The 17,974-nt window shown below is 39.8% G+C and overlaps 2 protein-coding genes and 1 pseudogene across 2 annotated transcripts; all 3 read right to left on the bottom strand.

The window, feature by feature from the left end:
- Nucleotides 1-3,522: 3,522 nt before the first annotated feature.
- On the bottom strand, nt 3,523-6,051 carry LOC100337697 (transcription elongation factor A protein 1 pseudogene; annotated as a pseudogene).
- A 1,329-nt stretch (nt 6,052-7,380) lies between these two features.
- LOC100352478 (olfactory receptor 2D3-like) lies at nt 7,381-8,362 on the bottom strand. Its single transcript, XM_008253380.3, has one exon. The coding sequence runs from the start codon at nt 8,360-8,362 to the stop codon at nt 7,439-7,441; it is 924 nt and encodes a 307-aa protein (XP_008251602.3). The 3' UTR covers nt 7,381-7,438.
- A 7,083-nt stretch (nt 8,363-15,445) lies between these two features.
- Nucleotides 15,446-16,369, bottom strand: LOC138846511 (olfactory receptor 2D3-like). The gene has a single exon (XM_070062530.1). The coding sequence runs from the start codon at nt 16,367-16,369 to the stop codon at nt 15,446-15,448; it is 924 nt and encodes a 307-aa protein (XP_069918631.1).
- Nucleotides 16,370-17,974: the final 1,605 nt, after the last annotated feature.

Raw genomic sequence — 17,974 nt, 5'->3', positions numbered from 1 at the left:
TGGACTGATGATTAACACAGAACTCGTAAGGTTTGATTAAAAGAACAAGACATTTCATTATGCAAATCCATAAATGATCCATTTTAATACAGGTACACAAACTAAAAGTAAAAGAAGATGCACCATGCAGAGTGGGATGTACAGTGTAGTAAAGAAAACTGCATCCCATATTGGAGTATGTTGGTTTGATACACAGTTCTGGCTTCCAGCTCTACTTTCCTGCTAATTCAGATTCTAGGGGGCTGGATGATGCAAGTAACTGAATTGCTGGCTGATGATTTCAACACAGCACAGTCCCAGTCATTGTAGGTATTTGGAAACTGAATCAAAGATGAGACCTCTCTCCATCTCTGCCATTTAAATAAAAATAAATATTTTACAGAGATATACTATATGAACACTAATCATAAAAAGCTCAAGTTGAGGGGGCTGGTGCTGTGTGGCAGTAAGTTAATCCTCTGCCTGTGGTATCAGCATCCCATGTGGATGCTGGTTCTAGTCCAGGCCACTCCTCTTCTAATCCAGCTCTCTGTTGTGGCCTGGAAAGGCAGTAGAGGATGACCTAAGTGCTTGGTCCCCTGCACCCACATGGGAGACCAGGAAGAAGCACCTGGCTCCTGGCTTGGGATCAGTGCAGCTCCAGCCGTTGCAGTCATTTGGGGAGTGAATCAACAGAAGAAAGAACTTTCTCTCTGTCTCTCCCTCTCACTATCTGTAACTCTACTTCTCAAATAAATAAAATCTTTTTAAAAAAAAGCTCAAGTGTGTATCATATTTGGTACAAAATAACAATATTTATGTAAAATATGTTACCACAGATGTAGAGACTTTTCTTCACAATAAATAGCTCATGTGTCATTATGATATAATAGTCATAAATGTCCATGTTCATAAAACAAATTTCAAAGGACATGAGGGGCAGCACTGTGGTGCAGCAGGTTAAAGCCCAGGCTTGCAGTGCCAGCATCCCATATGGGCATTCATTCGAGCCCTGGCTGTTTCACATCCCATCCAGCTTCCTGCTAATTTGCCTGGGAAAGCAGTGGAAGACAACCCATGTTCTTGGGCCTCTGCACCTATGTGGGAGACCCTAAAGAAGCTCTTGGCTCTTAGTGTCAGATCAGCTCAGCTCTGGCCATCACAGCCATTTGGGAAGTGAACCAAAGGATGGAAGACCCTTCTCACTCTTTCTCTCTGTCTCTATTTCTCTCTGTAAGTCTTTCAAATAAATAAAAAATAAATCTAAAAGAACATGAGACAAAACCCACAGAACTAAATAAGAAACTGAAAAAAATCCACACAGTTAGATAATTAATACTTTTCTTTTAGTAACTCATGGACCAAACAGATAAAAATCAGCCAGATATATATGAGTGCATTGATCAATGCATGTCAACCACTTTGTGGAACAGTCACCACAACAGAACCACAACAGCAATTCTTATGAGAGTTTTATACCTACTGATACTTTCTTCTTACTGAAAAAATTTGATTCAGTAATCTACATTTTAAAGCCAACTGGTAATTTGCTTCAACTATTAAACTTACAAATTAATTTGTAAATTATAAATTTTTAATAATACTCAGCTTTTCCTTCCATAATAGTATATACTACTATACATCACAAAGCTAGTATCCATTCTATTTTTTTTTTACAGGCTTAACTATTGGTGCTGACACCATGGCTCACTTGGTTAATCCTCTGCCTGCAACACCAGCATCCCATAGGGGCACTAGGTTCTAGTCTCGGTTGCTCCTCTTCCAGTCTAACTCTCTTCTGTGGCCCGGGAAGGCAGTAGAGGATGGTTCAAGTCCTTGGGCCCTGCACCCACATGGAAGACCAGGAGGAAGCACCTGGCTCCTGGCCTCGGATTGGCGCAGCACACCGGCCGCAGCACACCCGCCTTGGTGGCTATTTAGGGGTGAACCAACGGAAAAGGAAGACTTTCTCTCTGTCTCTCTCTCACTGTCTAACTCTGCCTGTCCAAAAAAAAAAAGTTGGAGGTTAGCCCCACCTCACTCTGATTGCTGGCTGAACATGTGATTGTCCTCAAAATGCCTGCACTGCATTTACCACCTTCACAGAGGCCAAACCAATGGGGCTACCAATCTTGGACTTCGAGCTCCAAAACTGTGAGCTAAAAACCTTTTGCCTTTGTGAAGATGGTTACCTCAAGTATTCCATTACAGTGATAAAAAGTTGACTAATACAGAAAATCAGTACTTAGCAGTGGAATCGTTGCTATACTTAAACCTGAAGATGTGGAAGAGCCCTTTGGTTTGCTCTAAAATGTTGCAAAAATGTTAGAGAGGAGAATAGAGAAAACCAAGAATGCTCTAAACAGAGAGTTATGAATGAATCTGGTGAGGGCTCAGAATACCAGAATGGCTATATAAATGTGAACAGGAAATGCCATACTGATGAAGAGAGAGAGAGAAAAGAGTGAGCGAGTGAATGAGTGAGAGAGAGTCCTTCCACTTGCAAATTCACTCCCCAAATAGCTATGATATATCAAGATTGAGCAGGTGGAAGCCAGGATCCAGGAACTACAGCCAGGTCTTCCATGTAGGTAAGAAAGAACTAAGTACTGCGTTCATCCACTCCTGCATCCCTGGCATATTAGCAGGGAGCTGGATTGGAAGCAGAGTAGCTAGAACCGAGTCAGTACCCATATGGAATGCTAGTGTCACAGACAGTGGCTTAATTCATTGAGCCATACCACATTTTCATTACTCACTCATCTACTTTTTAAGTTTTTTGATTCAATATCCTAGCTATTGGAATAGTGCCACAATAAAATTGTGAATGCAGATGTCTCTAAATAGATTGATTTCATTTCACTGGCATGTTGAAAGAGCAGTGGGATTAATGCATCAGAGAGCAGCTCTATTTTCATTTTTTGAGTAGCTCTAATTATAAAACAGCACTTATTGATTTTGCACTAATAATTTTAGCAACGTACATTAAGTGCACATATTTCTTCAAAACACAAATTCAGTAAAACCTAGTCAATGGTGTCTATGAGTTTCTCATTGGTTGGGCCACAGGAGTTGTGAGATTACACCACCAGTCCCTTCCATGGGGCAGATTCACTGTAGCTCTGTGAATGGTGTGCCTCTGCAGGCATGGGCTCTCACCAGTTCCTTCAGGTCACGTGAGTGTGTGGCCATCCTATGGACAAAGATGGATGTAGCACAGCATTCCCACTTGTAAGCTGGGGTCCCTGTCAGTGTCTGAAATTTGAAGAGGGGTGGGGCCACAGCTGTGGAATGATGAGCAGCCACACAGGTAACTTCACAGAGCCTCAGGGGACTGACCTACTCCGTAAGGCTGCCCAGCTGCTGGTTGGGGATCAGTGTGGGTATGTAAGGCTGAATGTGTGCTTATCAGTGTCTTGCTGGCTGAATTTCTGAGAATAATGTTCTCAATGGCTTTTTTTTTCATATTTCCAAAAGTAAAATTTATTAAGAACAAGTAATATACATGTACAAGAAATTACAAGAAATGATGATCATGGTTAGTTACAGATGCAAAATAATATCTAATTATCCAGGCTTGTGAATAATTAAAATCAAATTAATGTGCTAGTTCAAATATTATATACAATTTAGGTAAGCTGGTCAAGTATCATTTGAATACACACCATATTTGGTAAACTTAAAATTATATTACCTTTTATATTCCTGTAATATCTGGTGTAAGTACATGCCAATATAGAAAACAATGTAATTTTCATTTATGGGTTAACAGAGGGACAGAAAATATCTACTGTGTATGTTTCAGATTGTAAAAGTTAAAGAACTTTTTTAAGGAGAAAAAAACCTTAAATTACTGAAAGTTTAACCGATGAAAGTTTAATGTCAACTTACTTATAAAACAGATACCATACAATTAATATATGGTGGCCCTACTGATCTGACTACAAAAGGCATTTAAAGGAAGGGATGTTCAGTTGAAAACAGATTAATCCAAGGGATGTATGTTGCTTTAAAAATTTGTTTTGCAAGAAAACTAGTTACTTGGCCTAGTTTGAAAGCTAATTACAATATTCGTTTTCTTAATGGTCCAGATATTTTGCCAATTCTTCCAACTCAACAGAACTTCCATCTATTTCCACATTCATCACAAACAACAAATGTGGTCATTGGTTCATCAGCACTACGGGTTTGCACCTGAGTGTAGGTGCAATTCTTTTTACATTTGTCACATGTGAACAAGTCAGTCTGCGTTCCATCTGTCTTGGCCATCTGATGTTCTCTGATGGCTTCTTTGGTCAAGTTTTTCCGCATTTCTTTGAGCTCATCACTAGCCATTTCCTCTGCCGTCATTCTAGCAAATAAATCAGGAGGAATATTCCCACACAATACATTTTTCCTTAAATTGAATTGTTTGCATCTTTAAGATTTGATATCCTACTTTGTACTCTATTTTTGTATTTCATGTCTGTATTCCTTATTTCTTGGTATATAACTTCCTCAATTTGAGATCCCAATTCTTCCTCATCAGCTCCAATGGCAATGTAGTCATCTCCTGTTCGGAGAGCAGCAGCCAGCATCTCCCTACACTTTAACCACACAGAATCAGAAGTGCTTGGTGCCTGAGGAAAAGATGAAACGTAAGTATCTTGAGCATTTGTCTCATCCTTTCTGTTGCTCACGTTGCCACTGGAGATATTTTCCTCTCTTGCCTCAGGGCTATTCTGTGATGTAATTGCAGGTTCTTTTTTCTTTCCATCTAATAGCTTTTTCCAGGATTTGATGAGAGACTTTGCTAAAGATGTAACTTCTTCATCTGTACTTTGCTTGCGAATAGCGTTAACTGACATTCCAATTCTTGTGACTGTAATAATTCCAGGGTCATAGGAATATTTTTAAGCTCCTTCAACAAATCCAATGCTCCAGCCGCGTTCTTCTTCTGCACCATCTTGTCCATCTTCTTGGCGATGCGGACTACCTACCTCGTCCTCCATGGCGCCGGCAGGTCTTCCCCGCGCCCAGCCCTTTGGGGCCGCGAAATGGCAGAAGGTGGCGTGGAGAGGACGTAGAGCAGTCGCAAGCCGGCGTCCTGCGAGTCCCACCACGGCAGGCCCTCAATGGCTTTTTGAGATCACCAGAGAATGGGAGGAGCATCTCAGCAGTCTAGAATAGTCCAAGTACTCAGGAAAAGTGTTTGTTTCTTGCAGTTTTGACTGGTTAGTCAGGGCCATATTTTTGACTCTGTGGGCCAAACTACTCAGGGATGGCGGTCCAGCTGCTTGCTGGATAGAGGATGCATGACTGAGGCCTTCAGGCTGCTTTCAAAGCCAGGAGAGAGTCAGGAGGGCAGCGAACTCTTAATGAGAGGCAGGGTCTGATGCGCAGATTCTCTTGGGGCCACAGGAGGGTGGATGAGGCCTTACAGCTAAGTCACAACATGAGTTAGGGAGCAGCTACTTCATGGAATCCAGGCACGTGGGTCTCAAGGTCGCTCCATACAGCCAGACACTTCATGATGCAGAGTGCCATATGGGTTGGCCTTTTTATCTAGGGCAATGTAACAGTTTCGTAACTCAACTCAAGGCTGATCTCAAGACTTGGAACAAAGACGTTGCGCGCTACTTCCCTTCTGAATAAAGCCATTGTGGAACTCCTCACTCTACAATGTCTAGTTCTTTGCACTCTTTCCAACACTATTCCACAGTGACTGGCATGTGCTGCTCAAGGCAGAGGGAGAGGTGGTGGTGACAGTCCTTTGGCCTCCTGGCTGACAGAGTTTCAGGGACTTGGTGTGCAGGTACTGGTTTGGAAGTAGGAGCTTTGGGACTCTGCCTGGCACTGGGTTTCACCATGGTGGGCCTGGTACTGGGTCCCCTTCCACTCCCCCCTCTCCTTGTTGTGCTGCTTAGAGTTAGGAGGATGACACAGGCAACTCTTTCCTTCCTCTTTCCTCAATTTGTCTTCTCTTCTCATTGTACCAGGCACTACAGTCTGTCCACTGGCTCCCTCAGTTTCGGTAAATGCATATTAGTGCAGGAATAGCTGTTCTAAATGGGATCTCTGTGGGGAAACAATAAAGGAGTATCTTATTCAGCCACTACTTTTCTCTGTCATTTTAAACTTATAGAAGTATTATTTTTAATAAGAAAGCAGGGACCATTATATATCATGTAATGAAATATTTGTTTACATTTTAAAGTTTAAGTGCCTTACTAATGTTTAAGACAGTGCCCTCAATCTTCTTTTATCACATTTATCCTCAGTTGCTCCTCACTATCCCATAAATCTCCTAATCTTTAGCTCTCCTCAGAACAAGTTGGGCATGTTTTTATTATTGAATTCAATAGATTTCTAATCTAGACACTTTTTCTTTTTAGCCTTATTTATGTTTTCCTAACATACACAGGCTTAGAAAAATTTCAATAAATAATTCCTTAAATGTACTCTCCTCAGTTTCAGCAATTGTTAAATTTAGATTGGATGACCATGTTAGAAACATAACACTATGGGGGCCGGTGTTGTGGTTCAGCAGGTTGACCCAGTGCCTGAGACATAGGGATCACTTATGGGCATAGGTTCAAATCCCAGCTGCTCCACTTCTGATCCAACTCCCTGCTAATGAGACTTAGAAACTGGCAGATGATCAACCAAGTTCTTTGGTCCCTGCCATCCAATGTGGGAGATCTGGATGAAGATCCTGGCTCCTACCTTTTGCGTAGACCAGTTAGGCTTTTCTAGACATTTGGGGAATGAACCAGAGGATGAAAGATATTTTCTCTCTCTCTCTCCATTTCACTCTGTAACTATGCCCTGCAAATAAATAAATAAATCTTTTAAAAAGCAAATATGACACTAGGAAGAGTTTATTTTTATTGATATATTCCAAACTCCATAAATATACCAGGGATCCAGTCATTCAAAAGCAACATGGTAATCACAAGCAAGAATAAAGGAAATCACTCTTTTTGCCAAAGTAGATTCTTACATTTGTGATAGTTTTGTGTTGTCTATTGAATCTTTTTCTCTTTTTGACACAGAATAAAATCCATATTTATTTTAAATTTTTGGCTTGTTTTGACTTCTTCCCCTCCTTCCTCATCCCCTCCCTCTACTTGTTCCTTCACATCTTCGTCTCCCTCCTCTGTTTCCTCTTCCTTCTTTCCCAGTTCCTTCCTTCCCCTCTCCTCCTGTACTTTCACCCCTTCCTTCCTTCCCTACGACCTACCTTTCCTTCAATCTCCTTAATCCTTTTTCCTTTAAATTAAATTAGTGTCCTTCCTGTGTCTACTGAGGTGCCTGGCTGTTAAACGGCAATTAGAGGAAATGATCTGGAGACTATAAGAAACCATGACAAAGCAAAAAGTGGAGAGATGGGAAAAAAAATGGGAATAACTTACCAGACAACCATTTCTCTCCACGGATCCCTACTGGTCATCATGGAGATCACCACCTTCAAAGCCTGCTAATTTGCAATTATTCTGTAGAAGGCCCTCTTGACATCTTTGTTCCTCAAACTGTAAATGATGGGGTTCAGCATGGGTGTCACTGCCGAGTAGAACACAGAGATCATCTTATCCCTCTCATTCATTATCTTGGAGTTGGGCCTCATGTAGGCAAATATTCCTGAGCCATAGAAGAGAACAACAACAACGAGATGGGAACCACAGGTGGAAAAAGCTTTGAGCCTCCCCTCCCCAGACTGCATCTGGATTATGGTGGAGATGATATTCCAGTAAGAGATGAGGATGAGGGAGACAGGAGCTAAGAGGATCACCACACCCATGGCAAAGATGGCCATTTCTGTGCTGTAGGTGTCTGCTGAAGCCAGCTTCAGAAGGGCAGGAGGCTCACAGAAAAAATGGTTAATGATATTCTTCCCTCTGTAAGGCAGACGCAGTGTGAATGTGGTGTCCACCAGGGACACAAAGGCTCCACTGACCCAGGACCCTGCAGCCAGCTGGACACACACCCAGTGTGTCATGATGCTGGAGTAGTGCAGGGGCTTGCAGACAGCCACGTACCTGTCATAGGACATCACTGCCAGCAGTGCACACTCTGTGCACCCCACCAGAAGCAAAACAATTATCTGTGTGGAGCACCCAGCAAAGGAAATGGTTTTCCTTTTTACCAGGAGGTGGACTAGCACCTGGGGCACTGTGGTAGTCGAAAAGCAGAGATCAGCAAAAGACAGGTTTCTCAGGAAAAAGTACATAGGTGTGTGGAGTCTGGAGTCGATGTGAAGGAGCGTGAGGATCAGCAGGTTTCCCAGCACGGTCAGCAGGTAGATGCTCAGAAAGAGGAAGAAGAGCAGCACTTGTGTCTCTGGATCCTGGGAAAGGCCCAGGAGGACAAATTCAGTCACGGAGGACTGGTTCTCCTCTCCCATGGATGTTTATTTCTGCCTATTGGTTGCCAGCAATAAATGAAACACAGTCATCAGTTACATAAAATAATCTGAGTAACTTTGTTATTATATTAATTAACAGGTACCCCTAATTTGGCTTATCTCTATTTCTTAATAATTCAATTTGTAAAAAGTCTTTGCTTTTTAATTTTTGGTTTTTTTTTTTGTTTTTTGTTTTTTGTTTTTTTTTTTGCTCGTAGTTCTGAGAATTGAAAGCCATTTCTGATTTTCTCTTCCTGGAATCTCTTAGTAGCACCTGTAGGGGAGAAATCATGCTGAGAATGCTACACACCAGAGCTTTGGATGGGCCACCCAGTGTTTCCACTCTGTGGATGCTGATAGTGCTGTTGTTGTGCACTTCTTTGTACTAGGCTTGGAAAGTGAATGATGACTGTTTCTTTGTAACAGGTTTTATGCCACAAACTCTCTGAAAACATTTCTGAAGATACATAGTAAAGTTGATTTTTTACATTTCATCTCTTTATGAAATTAGGTGGACAGTTATCTTTAATATTATCTATCTAGCCAATGCGCGAATAGTAAAAGCTTTCCTAACCTTTACAAAAACAACCAGAAAGAAACAATCAGGAAGGAAATGCTAACAAATGTAACACCTTAAAGATATCAGATTTCCATTTTAGTGGATGCCACCTCAAACAAAATTAAAAATATAAGAAAATCTCGAGATGTCTGAGTATTTGCAAAGCACTTAAATATTTTTTATTATTTTTGATTTATGAAGACCTCTTAAAATCAAAGAAAAACATGAACAATCATTAAAAATTTATGCAAATAACTTAAGATCTGACTTTAAATCCACTAAAAAGGGGTAAATAGAAAAATAAACATAAAATGGCTGGCGCCGTGGCTCAATAGTCTAATCTTCCGCCTTGCAGTGCCGGCACACCGGGTTCTAGTCCCTGTCGGGGCACCGGATTCTGTCCCGGTTGCCCCTCTTCCAGTCCAGCTCTCTGCTGTGGCCCAGGAGTGCAGTGGAGGATGGCCCAAGTGCTTGGGTCCTGTACCTGCATGGGAGACCAGGAGGAAGCACCTGGCTCCTGGCTTCAGATCAGAAAAAAAAAAAAAAAAAAAACGTAAAATAACAAATGCACATCAAATGAATAACCAGAATCATATTTTTTCTTCTGAGCAGAATTTAAATGGATATAACTTACTTTCAAATTTGGTGATATAGCAAGATGATTATGCTATGTTATTAAGTGAAAAGAATGTGATCCGACTTACACGTGATATATCATTTTAATATTTTAAGTGGAGCACGTATTGGAATGTGTTTGTATATATGTCTGTAGCTGTGACATTTGCTTATCTGCAGGCATCTCTCCTGCAGGGGGAGCCCACTGATCCTGGATTGATGACAGGGCTCTGAACCTGTATTGCAGAATTTTAATATTGGCTCCCTTGCTTGGTATGTTATGAATTGCAAATCATTGTGCTAGCTTTCTTCATACATATAATGGTAACAAAAGTTATGCATCTAGAATAGTGTTTATGTAATGATTAACTAAAATATAAGCTATTTTGAAAGTTTAGAATAGTAACCAAGTCTACTTCATATTATGTAACATCTCGGTACACTGAAGAAAACATGGTCTAGAAGCAATTACAAGATTAGGAAAACCCTTGTTAAGAGCAAAGCAAAGCAGCACATGGGTGCTGTGTTTGATTGAGGAAAATGATTGTTCTCATTAATTTTTTTTACCTTTTTTATACTTTTGGATTGGAAGTGTATTGCTATGGAAACTCAAAGTCAAAGCCAAATGCAACCAAGAAGAATGAGAGGCAAGGCTGGATAGATTTAATCCAGTTATTTTCTTTTTTTCTTTAAAATGTTTCCATTATGGAAGATTTGAACACATAAGAGCAGAGATGATATTACAATAAAATTGCAAGTATCAAAAAAAGCACTCCCCTGTATTGTAACCAATTATTTTTATTTCTTTAAAGTTGAATATAATAACAAATCATACTTAAAACTACTTTTTAAACTCCTTTATTATTGAAACTCTGAAAGGTAAATTAAAATTATGTTTTATGTTTGAAATTAGAGCATAATTTGTCCCCAAAGTTAATTTTTTTATTAATTAATGTAACCATTCGCAAGAATTTTGAGGAAAACTATTATTGAACCACAGCAGAATAGCCTGTATACATGGCTAGTAGGTCCATTGAAAATAATCTGGTGGTACTGATTACGGGAAGTGGGATTCTAGTGGGAACAATGCAAATAATTGACAGACTTTTTTTTGCCTGTGTGTATTGTTTGATGATTTTACAGTTGAGACTAAATTTTCTAAGTAAAAAATTAAAATTATTTTAAAATAAATCACTTTTAAAATTAAAACATAAAAGGATAAAAATAGCATACAGACAATATGAAGAATTACAAACAAAATCATGTTTTAGTAGGTTAAAAACAAAAAGACAAATCACTGGTTTTCAACAGATATCAGAATCATTAAAAACTGCCCAAGGATCAGTTAAATGCTAAAGGTGCATTTCCAATAAGCAAATGAAGTCCACATGCTAACTCAACCGGCTAGCTAGTAGATGAACACGTGAGCCTTGTCCCCATCATTAATCATAGAGAATACATTCCAGAGGGATTCAAGATGTGTTTGTGTATATATAATAAGCTTAAGTATTTATAAATAAGTTGGTTATTCACTAATTTCATTTGATAGAAGATTTTTCAGAGCCTAGCAACAAAGATATTCTACAAAAGACTGATACATTTGACTAAAAATATCTTAAATACATGCACATGCACAAAATAAAATTAGGAAAATGAAATGGAGAAATAACTGATACATACACAGCAGAACAAGAATTAGTATCCTTAATAAGAATCAATATGCCATCAAAGAAGGAGGTACCTTTCTCTGAAGGGAGGAGAGAACTTCCACTTTGACTATAACCTTGTCTAAATAAGACCAGAGTTTGTGGACTCAAGAAGCTTCCATAGCCTTGGCAGCTCATGACAAGAGCCTCGGGTTATAAATAAGAGTGTCAATTGTTAAATCAACAACAGGAGTCACTATACACTTACTCCCCATGTAGGATCTCTGTCCTTAATGTGTTGTACTATGTGATTTAACGGTATAACTAGTACTCAAACAGTACTTTATACTTTGTGTTTCTTTGTAGGTGCAAACTGTTGAAATCTCTACTTGGTATATACTAAATTGATCTTCTGCATATAAAGATAATTGAAAATGAATCTTGATCTGAATGCGATGGGAGAGGGAGTGGGAGATGTGATGGTTGCGGTGGAAGGGTGGTTATGGGAGGAAAAGGCCCCTATAATCCAAAAGGTATACTTTGGAAATTTATAATTATTTTTTTTTGACAGGTAGAGTGGACAGTGAGAGAGAGGAGAGAAAGGTCTTCCTTTTACCGTTGGTTCACCCTCCAATGGCCGCCGCGGCAGGCGTGCTGCGGCCAGTGCACCGCGCTGATCCGATGGCAGGAGCCAGGTGCTTCTCCTGGTCTCCCATGGGGTGCAGGGCCCAAGCACTTGGGCCATCCTCCACTGCACTCCCTGGTCACAGCAAAGAGCTGGCCTGGAAGAGGGGCAACCAGGACAGAATCTGGTGCCCCGACCGGGACTAGAACCCCGTGTTCTGGCGCCGCAAGGCGGAGGATTAGCCTAGTGAGCCGCGGAGCCGGCCTGAAATTTATAATTATTAAACAAAAGTTAAAAAACAAAACAAAACAAAAGGATCAACATCTTTCAAGTGAAATGATAAACTAATAAAAAAGTAAATGATAAACTAGACAAAATACAAACAATCCCCCTCCACTCATTTTCAGGCCATTCAAAAAAACGACTGCATTTATTTTTGTGGTCCATCTCTGACAATATAAACAGTAAATTTTAAATATATTTTATCAAAATAAAATAAAATTTTTCACTTTTCATTCTGGGTCAAAAAATGTTCTGCAATTCTCCCTAAATTTCACAGTAATTCACAAGTATGTCATGGCCCTTAGCGTTAACTATCCATTAATCAATCACCTAGAATTAGCATTAATCAAATACTTGTAAAGTTTTTTACTCACTTTTCAAGGTAGAGTTGTTATTCTTCACAATGTACAGATAAAGATATCCACTTCTTTTCAAGCAGTTGTTATTACCTTTTAATTACATATTTCCGTGTTTTTTTTTCTGAATTGCTGCTGCTTCAAGGTAGTGTAACGTATATCATGTCTTGCTATCACTGAATTTCAGTTATCAGTTGACATATGGTAGAGTATTAATAAAAGTTAGTCAAATGAGTGAATAAATAGAATCTTGCTGACACTCCACTCTATGATGCTCTCCACGGCCCCCACACGCCACCAGAAGAAGTGTGAATGAGAAGGTGGGTCTATCTTGGAGAAGGAGTTTTCAAACACTGGATTTGGATAGGAAAATCTTGACTTAAAACTCCCAGGAATGATCACGCTACATTTATGGACTCACCACAAGCCATGTCCCAGTGAGGTAGAATTAGCTCAGAATGACAGCACAAGAGTAGGTCAGGGCTGCACACTGTTAATAAGCATCCTCACACACAGCCTATGTGGACATGCAGGGCTGTCTACCACAAGAGGTTCTTGACTATGACTCTGAGCTGGAGGGCTCAGAGTTCTATCCTGGTCCTGATTGCTTAGATAGACAAAAAGAAGGCCCTGAAGCGGGAGCACTGAGGGAGCAAGGGGCAGAGGGGAATCTGGCAGAGTAGCTCACAGTGCCACAGGAGAGGCAGTGCAGGGCTACAGTCCTTAGAATCACCTGGTGTTCTTTGATACAGATTTAACCCTTCCTAGAGAAGGTGCAGAACAAGATTCCTGAGGAGGACCTGTTCTCTCTAGAAGCCAGCTGGAAAAGAGAGGGCTCAACAGGGAAAGGCAAAGCCTTCCTTCCCGATGAACTATTCAAGATATCAGACTGCTTAATACGATGCCTCACCCCTGATCATCCTACCAACTCTCTACTGGGGCATTGGCATGAGGTTGGCACAGGACAGTGTGTGCAATGATAGATAGATAACAGATGAAGAAGGGTGTGGGTTCTGCAGTCTGCTAATCCTTATCCAGCCAGGCAAGCTCCCCTATAGTTTGCCAAGTTTGCTGAGGGTGGGACATGATCCTGTCTGAGTCTTATTTTATCCCATCCTAAGGAGCACAATTTTGTTAGCAAACACAAACCCAAATTCACCCTCCTAGAAACCAGCATGGAGGTTTTTCCTGAAGGAAATCTACAAACCTGAGATCCTAAGAGGTGTTATAATCAAGGCATTCCCCAGAGCAATCCATGTTGTTAACTTTTTTCTAGAGTAACAGATACCCTTGGGTATTTTTAAAATTAAAATGTAAACTTGAATTGCCTGGCCCTCATCTGAAGCCAGGTACAGCACTAAAGTTTATCCAAAGGCTGTGTAGAACGCTGACATCCCCAAATACTTTGTCTGAATTTTTAAAGTGGAGATTTCAATAACAATGATAATGTAAAACGCAGATGATATAAGTACAGTCATTCCTCAGTATCTATGGGTATTTGTTGCAGGACTGCTACACATGCAATAACTAATGGATACTCTAGTCACTTATATGAATTGATGTAGTATTTGTGTGTATAACCATTGCCATATTTTCATATACTTTAAGTCATCAAATTACTTATAATACCTTTAAAAGTAGATTTATTTCCTGTAAAAATGCAATTAGTAAAATATTTTCATCTTGTACTTGGATGAAACTGCAGATGCATAACCCTAGAGCAACAGGGGCCAATGATGTTCTTCACCATCTGATGATGCCCTCCAATCTATGAATGACCAAAGGATTAGAACCCTAGTCTGCATTTATACTCAAAATGCTCCACATGTCATCTAATATGGTAAGAAACACAAGAGAGATTCATTGTGCATTCTAAATTGCCCTGGCTGTCCAGATGAAGGCTTTATTCTAACCAGTGAAACACAGAAGGATGGTGTGACAAGACTGCACATAACATAGAGTCATGTAAATAGTTCGAAGGGGGATTCATGACATCCCCACCAAACTTCCCTTTTTGAGCCTTTCCAATCATCCACACTGTCGCTCAGGCCAAAGACTTAGTAAGGATATTCTGTTCCTTCCTCCTTTTTCATCTCTATATCCTGTTTACCCAGCTGTTGTTCCTCCTCCTCTGTTCCACCTCCCATTACTTCCACTGCAGTTTATCCTTACTGGGGCTTCTGCAATAGGGCTCAAGTTACTGATTATTTTCTTGCTTTCATGCTTATCCCACCGCAATCTATTTTCCATACAATTCCCAACAAGACCTTTCAAAGCATAGTATCTTGATGTTTTACACTGAATTTAAATAAAATCCATCTTTCTTCAAGAACCTCCAAGGCTCCAATGAGTTGAACTGTGTCACCTAAAATAATAAATCAACCTGTTAATTCTGAATGTGACTAAATTGAAATAAATGCCTCTGCAGTTGTAATGAAGAGAAATCTCATGATGAGATCATCCTGGACTCAATGGGCTCAAAATATTATGGCATACGTTTTTATAAGAAGAAAGAAAGACACACAGACAGGGATACATCCTCAGAAGACAGCAGCAGAGATTGATACTGTCACAAGCTAAGGACCCCCAGAAGCTCCCAGGAGCTGGAAGAGTAGGGAAGCTCTCTCTTCCACAGCCTTTCAGGGGAGTGTGGTCTGAAGACGTCTTGATTGTGGGCATTTGACCTCTAAAATGATGAGAGAAAAAATTTCTAGCAGGCAATTGAGATTTCCTATTGGTCGTCAGTTACACAGTTTTTATGTATGCAAGGTGATTCATGGCCAGGTTTTCATTGAAAATTTCAATTATATGATACAACTTTCCTATTGCTCATTTGAAATTTAATTTATGCATGATAATTCTGTTCACCATGCCCTATGTTGAGACTCTTTTAAAAAATCATACTCATCTAAAAGCTGTTTCACATTCTCAGCTTTTCCTCATGAGTGGGTACCATATTCTATATTATATTCAAATAAAAATATCCCTCTCTCTGTGAGGCTATCTTCTAAATAGTTTCCTACATGCCTCTTTCACATCTTTATTCCTCAGGCTATAAATGAATGGGTTCAGCATGGGTGTTATCACTGAGTAGAACACTGAGATCACCTTGTCCCCCTGATTCATTTTCTTCGCATTGGGCTGCATGTAGGTAAATATTGTTGACCCATAGAAGAAGACAACTACAATGAAATGGGAACCACAGGTAGAGAAGACTTTGAGCCTCCCCTCTCCTGACTGTATTTGAATCACAGTGGAAATGATATTCCAGTAGGAGAAAAGGATGAGAGACACAGGACCTAGGAGGATTATCACACCCATTGCAAAGATGACCATTTCAGCCTTGTAAGTTTCTTCTGAAGCTAATTTCAAGAGTGCAGGAGGCTCACAAAAATAATGATTAATTACATTAAGTCCCTGATAGGGAAGGCATAAAGTGAATGTGGTATCTACCAAAGACACAAACACTCCACTAGCCCAGGCCCCCATGACCAGCAGAACACAAACCCTCTGGGTCATAATGGTGGTGTAGTGCAGGGGCTTGCAGACGGCCACATACCGATCATAAGACATCACCGCAAGGAGTGAACTCTCTGTGCATCCCATTATTAGGAAAGAAAACATCTGAATGGAGCACCCAGTAAAGGAAATGACCTTTCTCGTGGCCAGAAAGTGGAATAACATCTGGGGAACGATAGTTGTGGAGAAACAGAGATCAGTAAATGACAGATTTTTAAGGAAGAAGTACATTGGTGTATGAAGTCGAGAGTCAGCATAAATTAGAAGTATGATAAGCAGATTCCCAGACACGGTCAGCAGGTAGACAATGAGAAACAACACGAACAGTACGATCTGGGTCCGATGATCTGAAGATAGGCCCAGCAAGATGAATTCAGTCAGATAGGTTTGGTTCTCTTTGCCCATCAGTGTTTATTTCTGTCTGCAGATGAACAGAAAGAGATCAATCCAAGTTCTCATTGGATGATTAGATGTGTTTTTAGGAATTCTTTTTATAAATTTAAGATACTTGATTTTTTCTAATTTTTCCATTCCTATATTTCTTATGAAGCCATTGGGTTGGCAGATAAAGCCAAACTAGAACTATGCTTTCTTGGTAATTCTTGATAGAAGGGTCTTATCATCCACTGAATCACTGGTGAATAATTTTGTGGACAATAACTTGAAATATCTTCATATAAAATTATACATTGTTTTTCTGAACCAAAGAAAAACAATGCAAATACGTTATGTGGATTCCCTATTCTTATAAATCCCAGAGTGTATGCTGTTTTCTATTTTACACAAATACAGCATATTTCAGCTTTAACTTCATATTTTTTTGTTTCCAGTGGATTCTTTATCATCCTTCCAAGAAATAAAGAAAATTTTAAGATGCTGTTTTCAATCATGATATAATCCAAATTTCTGGTTCCTTCCTTAACTTCATCAGAGGAATAGCTTTGATGCCGAAGATGCTGTTAAAAGAGTAGAGCAAGAAGTGACCTCATTGTCATGGAGCCGAAGTAGTTCTAAAAAGGTCCAGATTCTAGCAGCCCAGTGCAGTGTGGGAAAACTTCACGTGAGGCCATGCCACCTGTCTGCATATTTGTAAGGTTTCATATGGCATAACAGTGTTTGGTCTAATTCATGCTGTTGTTTGATTTGATTTATAGTTCACTCAGTTTGTGGGTGCATCGGTAGTAAATCAGGCACTGATCCAGTGCTCTGAAGCCAAGCACAGAATACGTATCCAAGTCTACACTCTACTGTATGTCCACAGCAAAGAATAGGATGAGTGGGTCCAAACTAATGCACAAGTATGTGAGAAAATGTAAGGGAAGGCACACATCATTTGGATTCAGCGATGAAGCCTGCTATCCCTAAGAAAGATTAAAGTAATAGTCAGGAAGTCAGCCCTCCTGTCTCGAGATTTAAAAAGTCAATGACAAAAATCCTTACTTCAGTGTTTGTTTTCACAGTAAGACTCCATGTCTATCTGGGAGTAGAGGAGAAGTATGAACATAATTGTCGTAGCTGGATCATTTGCTCATGAACAACCAGGAGTGACTTGATTTTAAGACCACAGGGATACAATAAGATTTTTTGTCCGTATTGGATTTGAATTCTGTTCAGCCTGAACTTGCAAGAGGATCAATTGTCTTTGATAGGCCATGAAGGAAGAGACAGAGAATACTTTGAGGGACCGGTAAAATCAAGTAAGCAAGGTCCTCTCTTTAGCTACAGTGTAAACAGATAACATGAAACAATTAGTGATAATGTCTGTGACATCATGAACTAAAAATCTCTCTTGTAAGTCAGTGCTTTTAATACTGTCCCTCTGAAACCAGAAGTAGAACATGTTCATGGATAATGAAATATAATTAGTGGGTTACACTAATGTTTATTAATCTCTAGTGAGGAAATAAAATACTGTATCTTGCAATAGCATAGGCACACTGTACAGAAAACGTTTGTTTTAATACAAATGTGTTTGTGTGTACTATTTACAATGTAAATCTGTTCCTTATT

The sequence above is a fragment of the Oryctolagus cuniculus genome, chromosome 1 (genome assembly GCF_964237555.1).
Source record: "Oryctolagus cuniculus chromosome 1, mOryCun1.1, whole genome shotgun sequence".
Lineage (NCBI taxonomy): Eukaryota > Metazoa > Chordata > Mammalia > Lagomorpha > Leporidae > Oryctolagus > Oryctolagus cuniculus.
The sequence above is the reverse complement of the archived record's forward strand: the minus strand, read 5'-3'. Positions and strand labels throughout refer to the sequence as shown.

What these genes read in the sequence shown, in the direction of transcription:
- LOC100352478 (XM_008253380.3), bottom strand. Translation starts at nt 8,362, where the DNA reads ATGGGAGAGGAGAACCAGTCCTCCGTGACTGAATTTGTCCTCCTGGGC.
- LOC138846511 (XM_070062530.1), bottom strand. Translation starts at nt 16,369, where the DNA reads ATGGGCAAAGAGAACCAAACCTATCTGACTGAATTCATCTTGCTGGGC.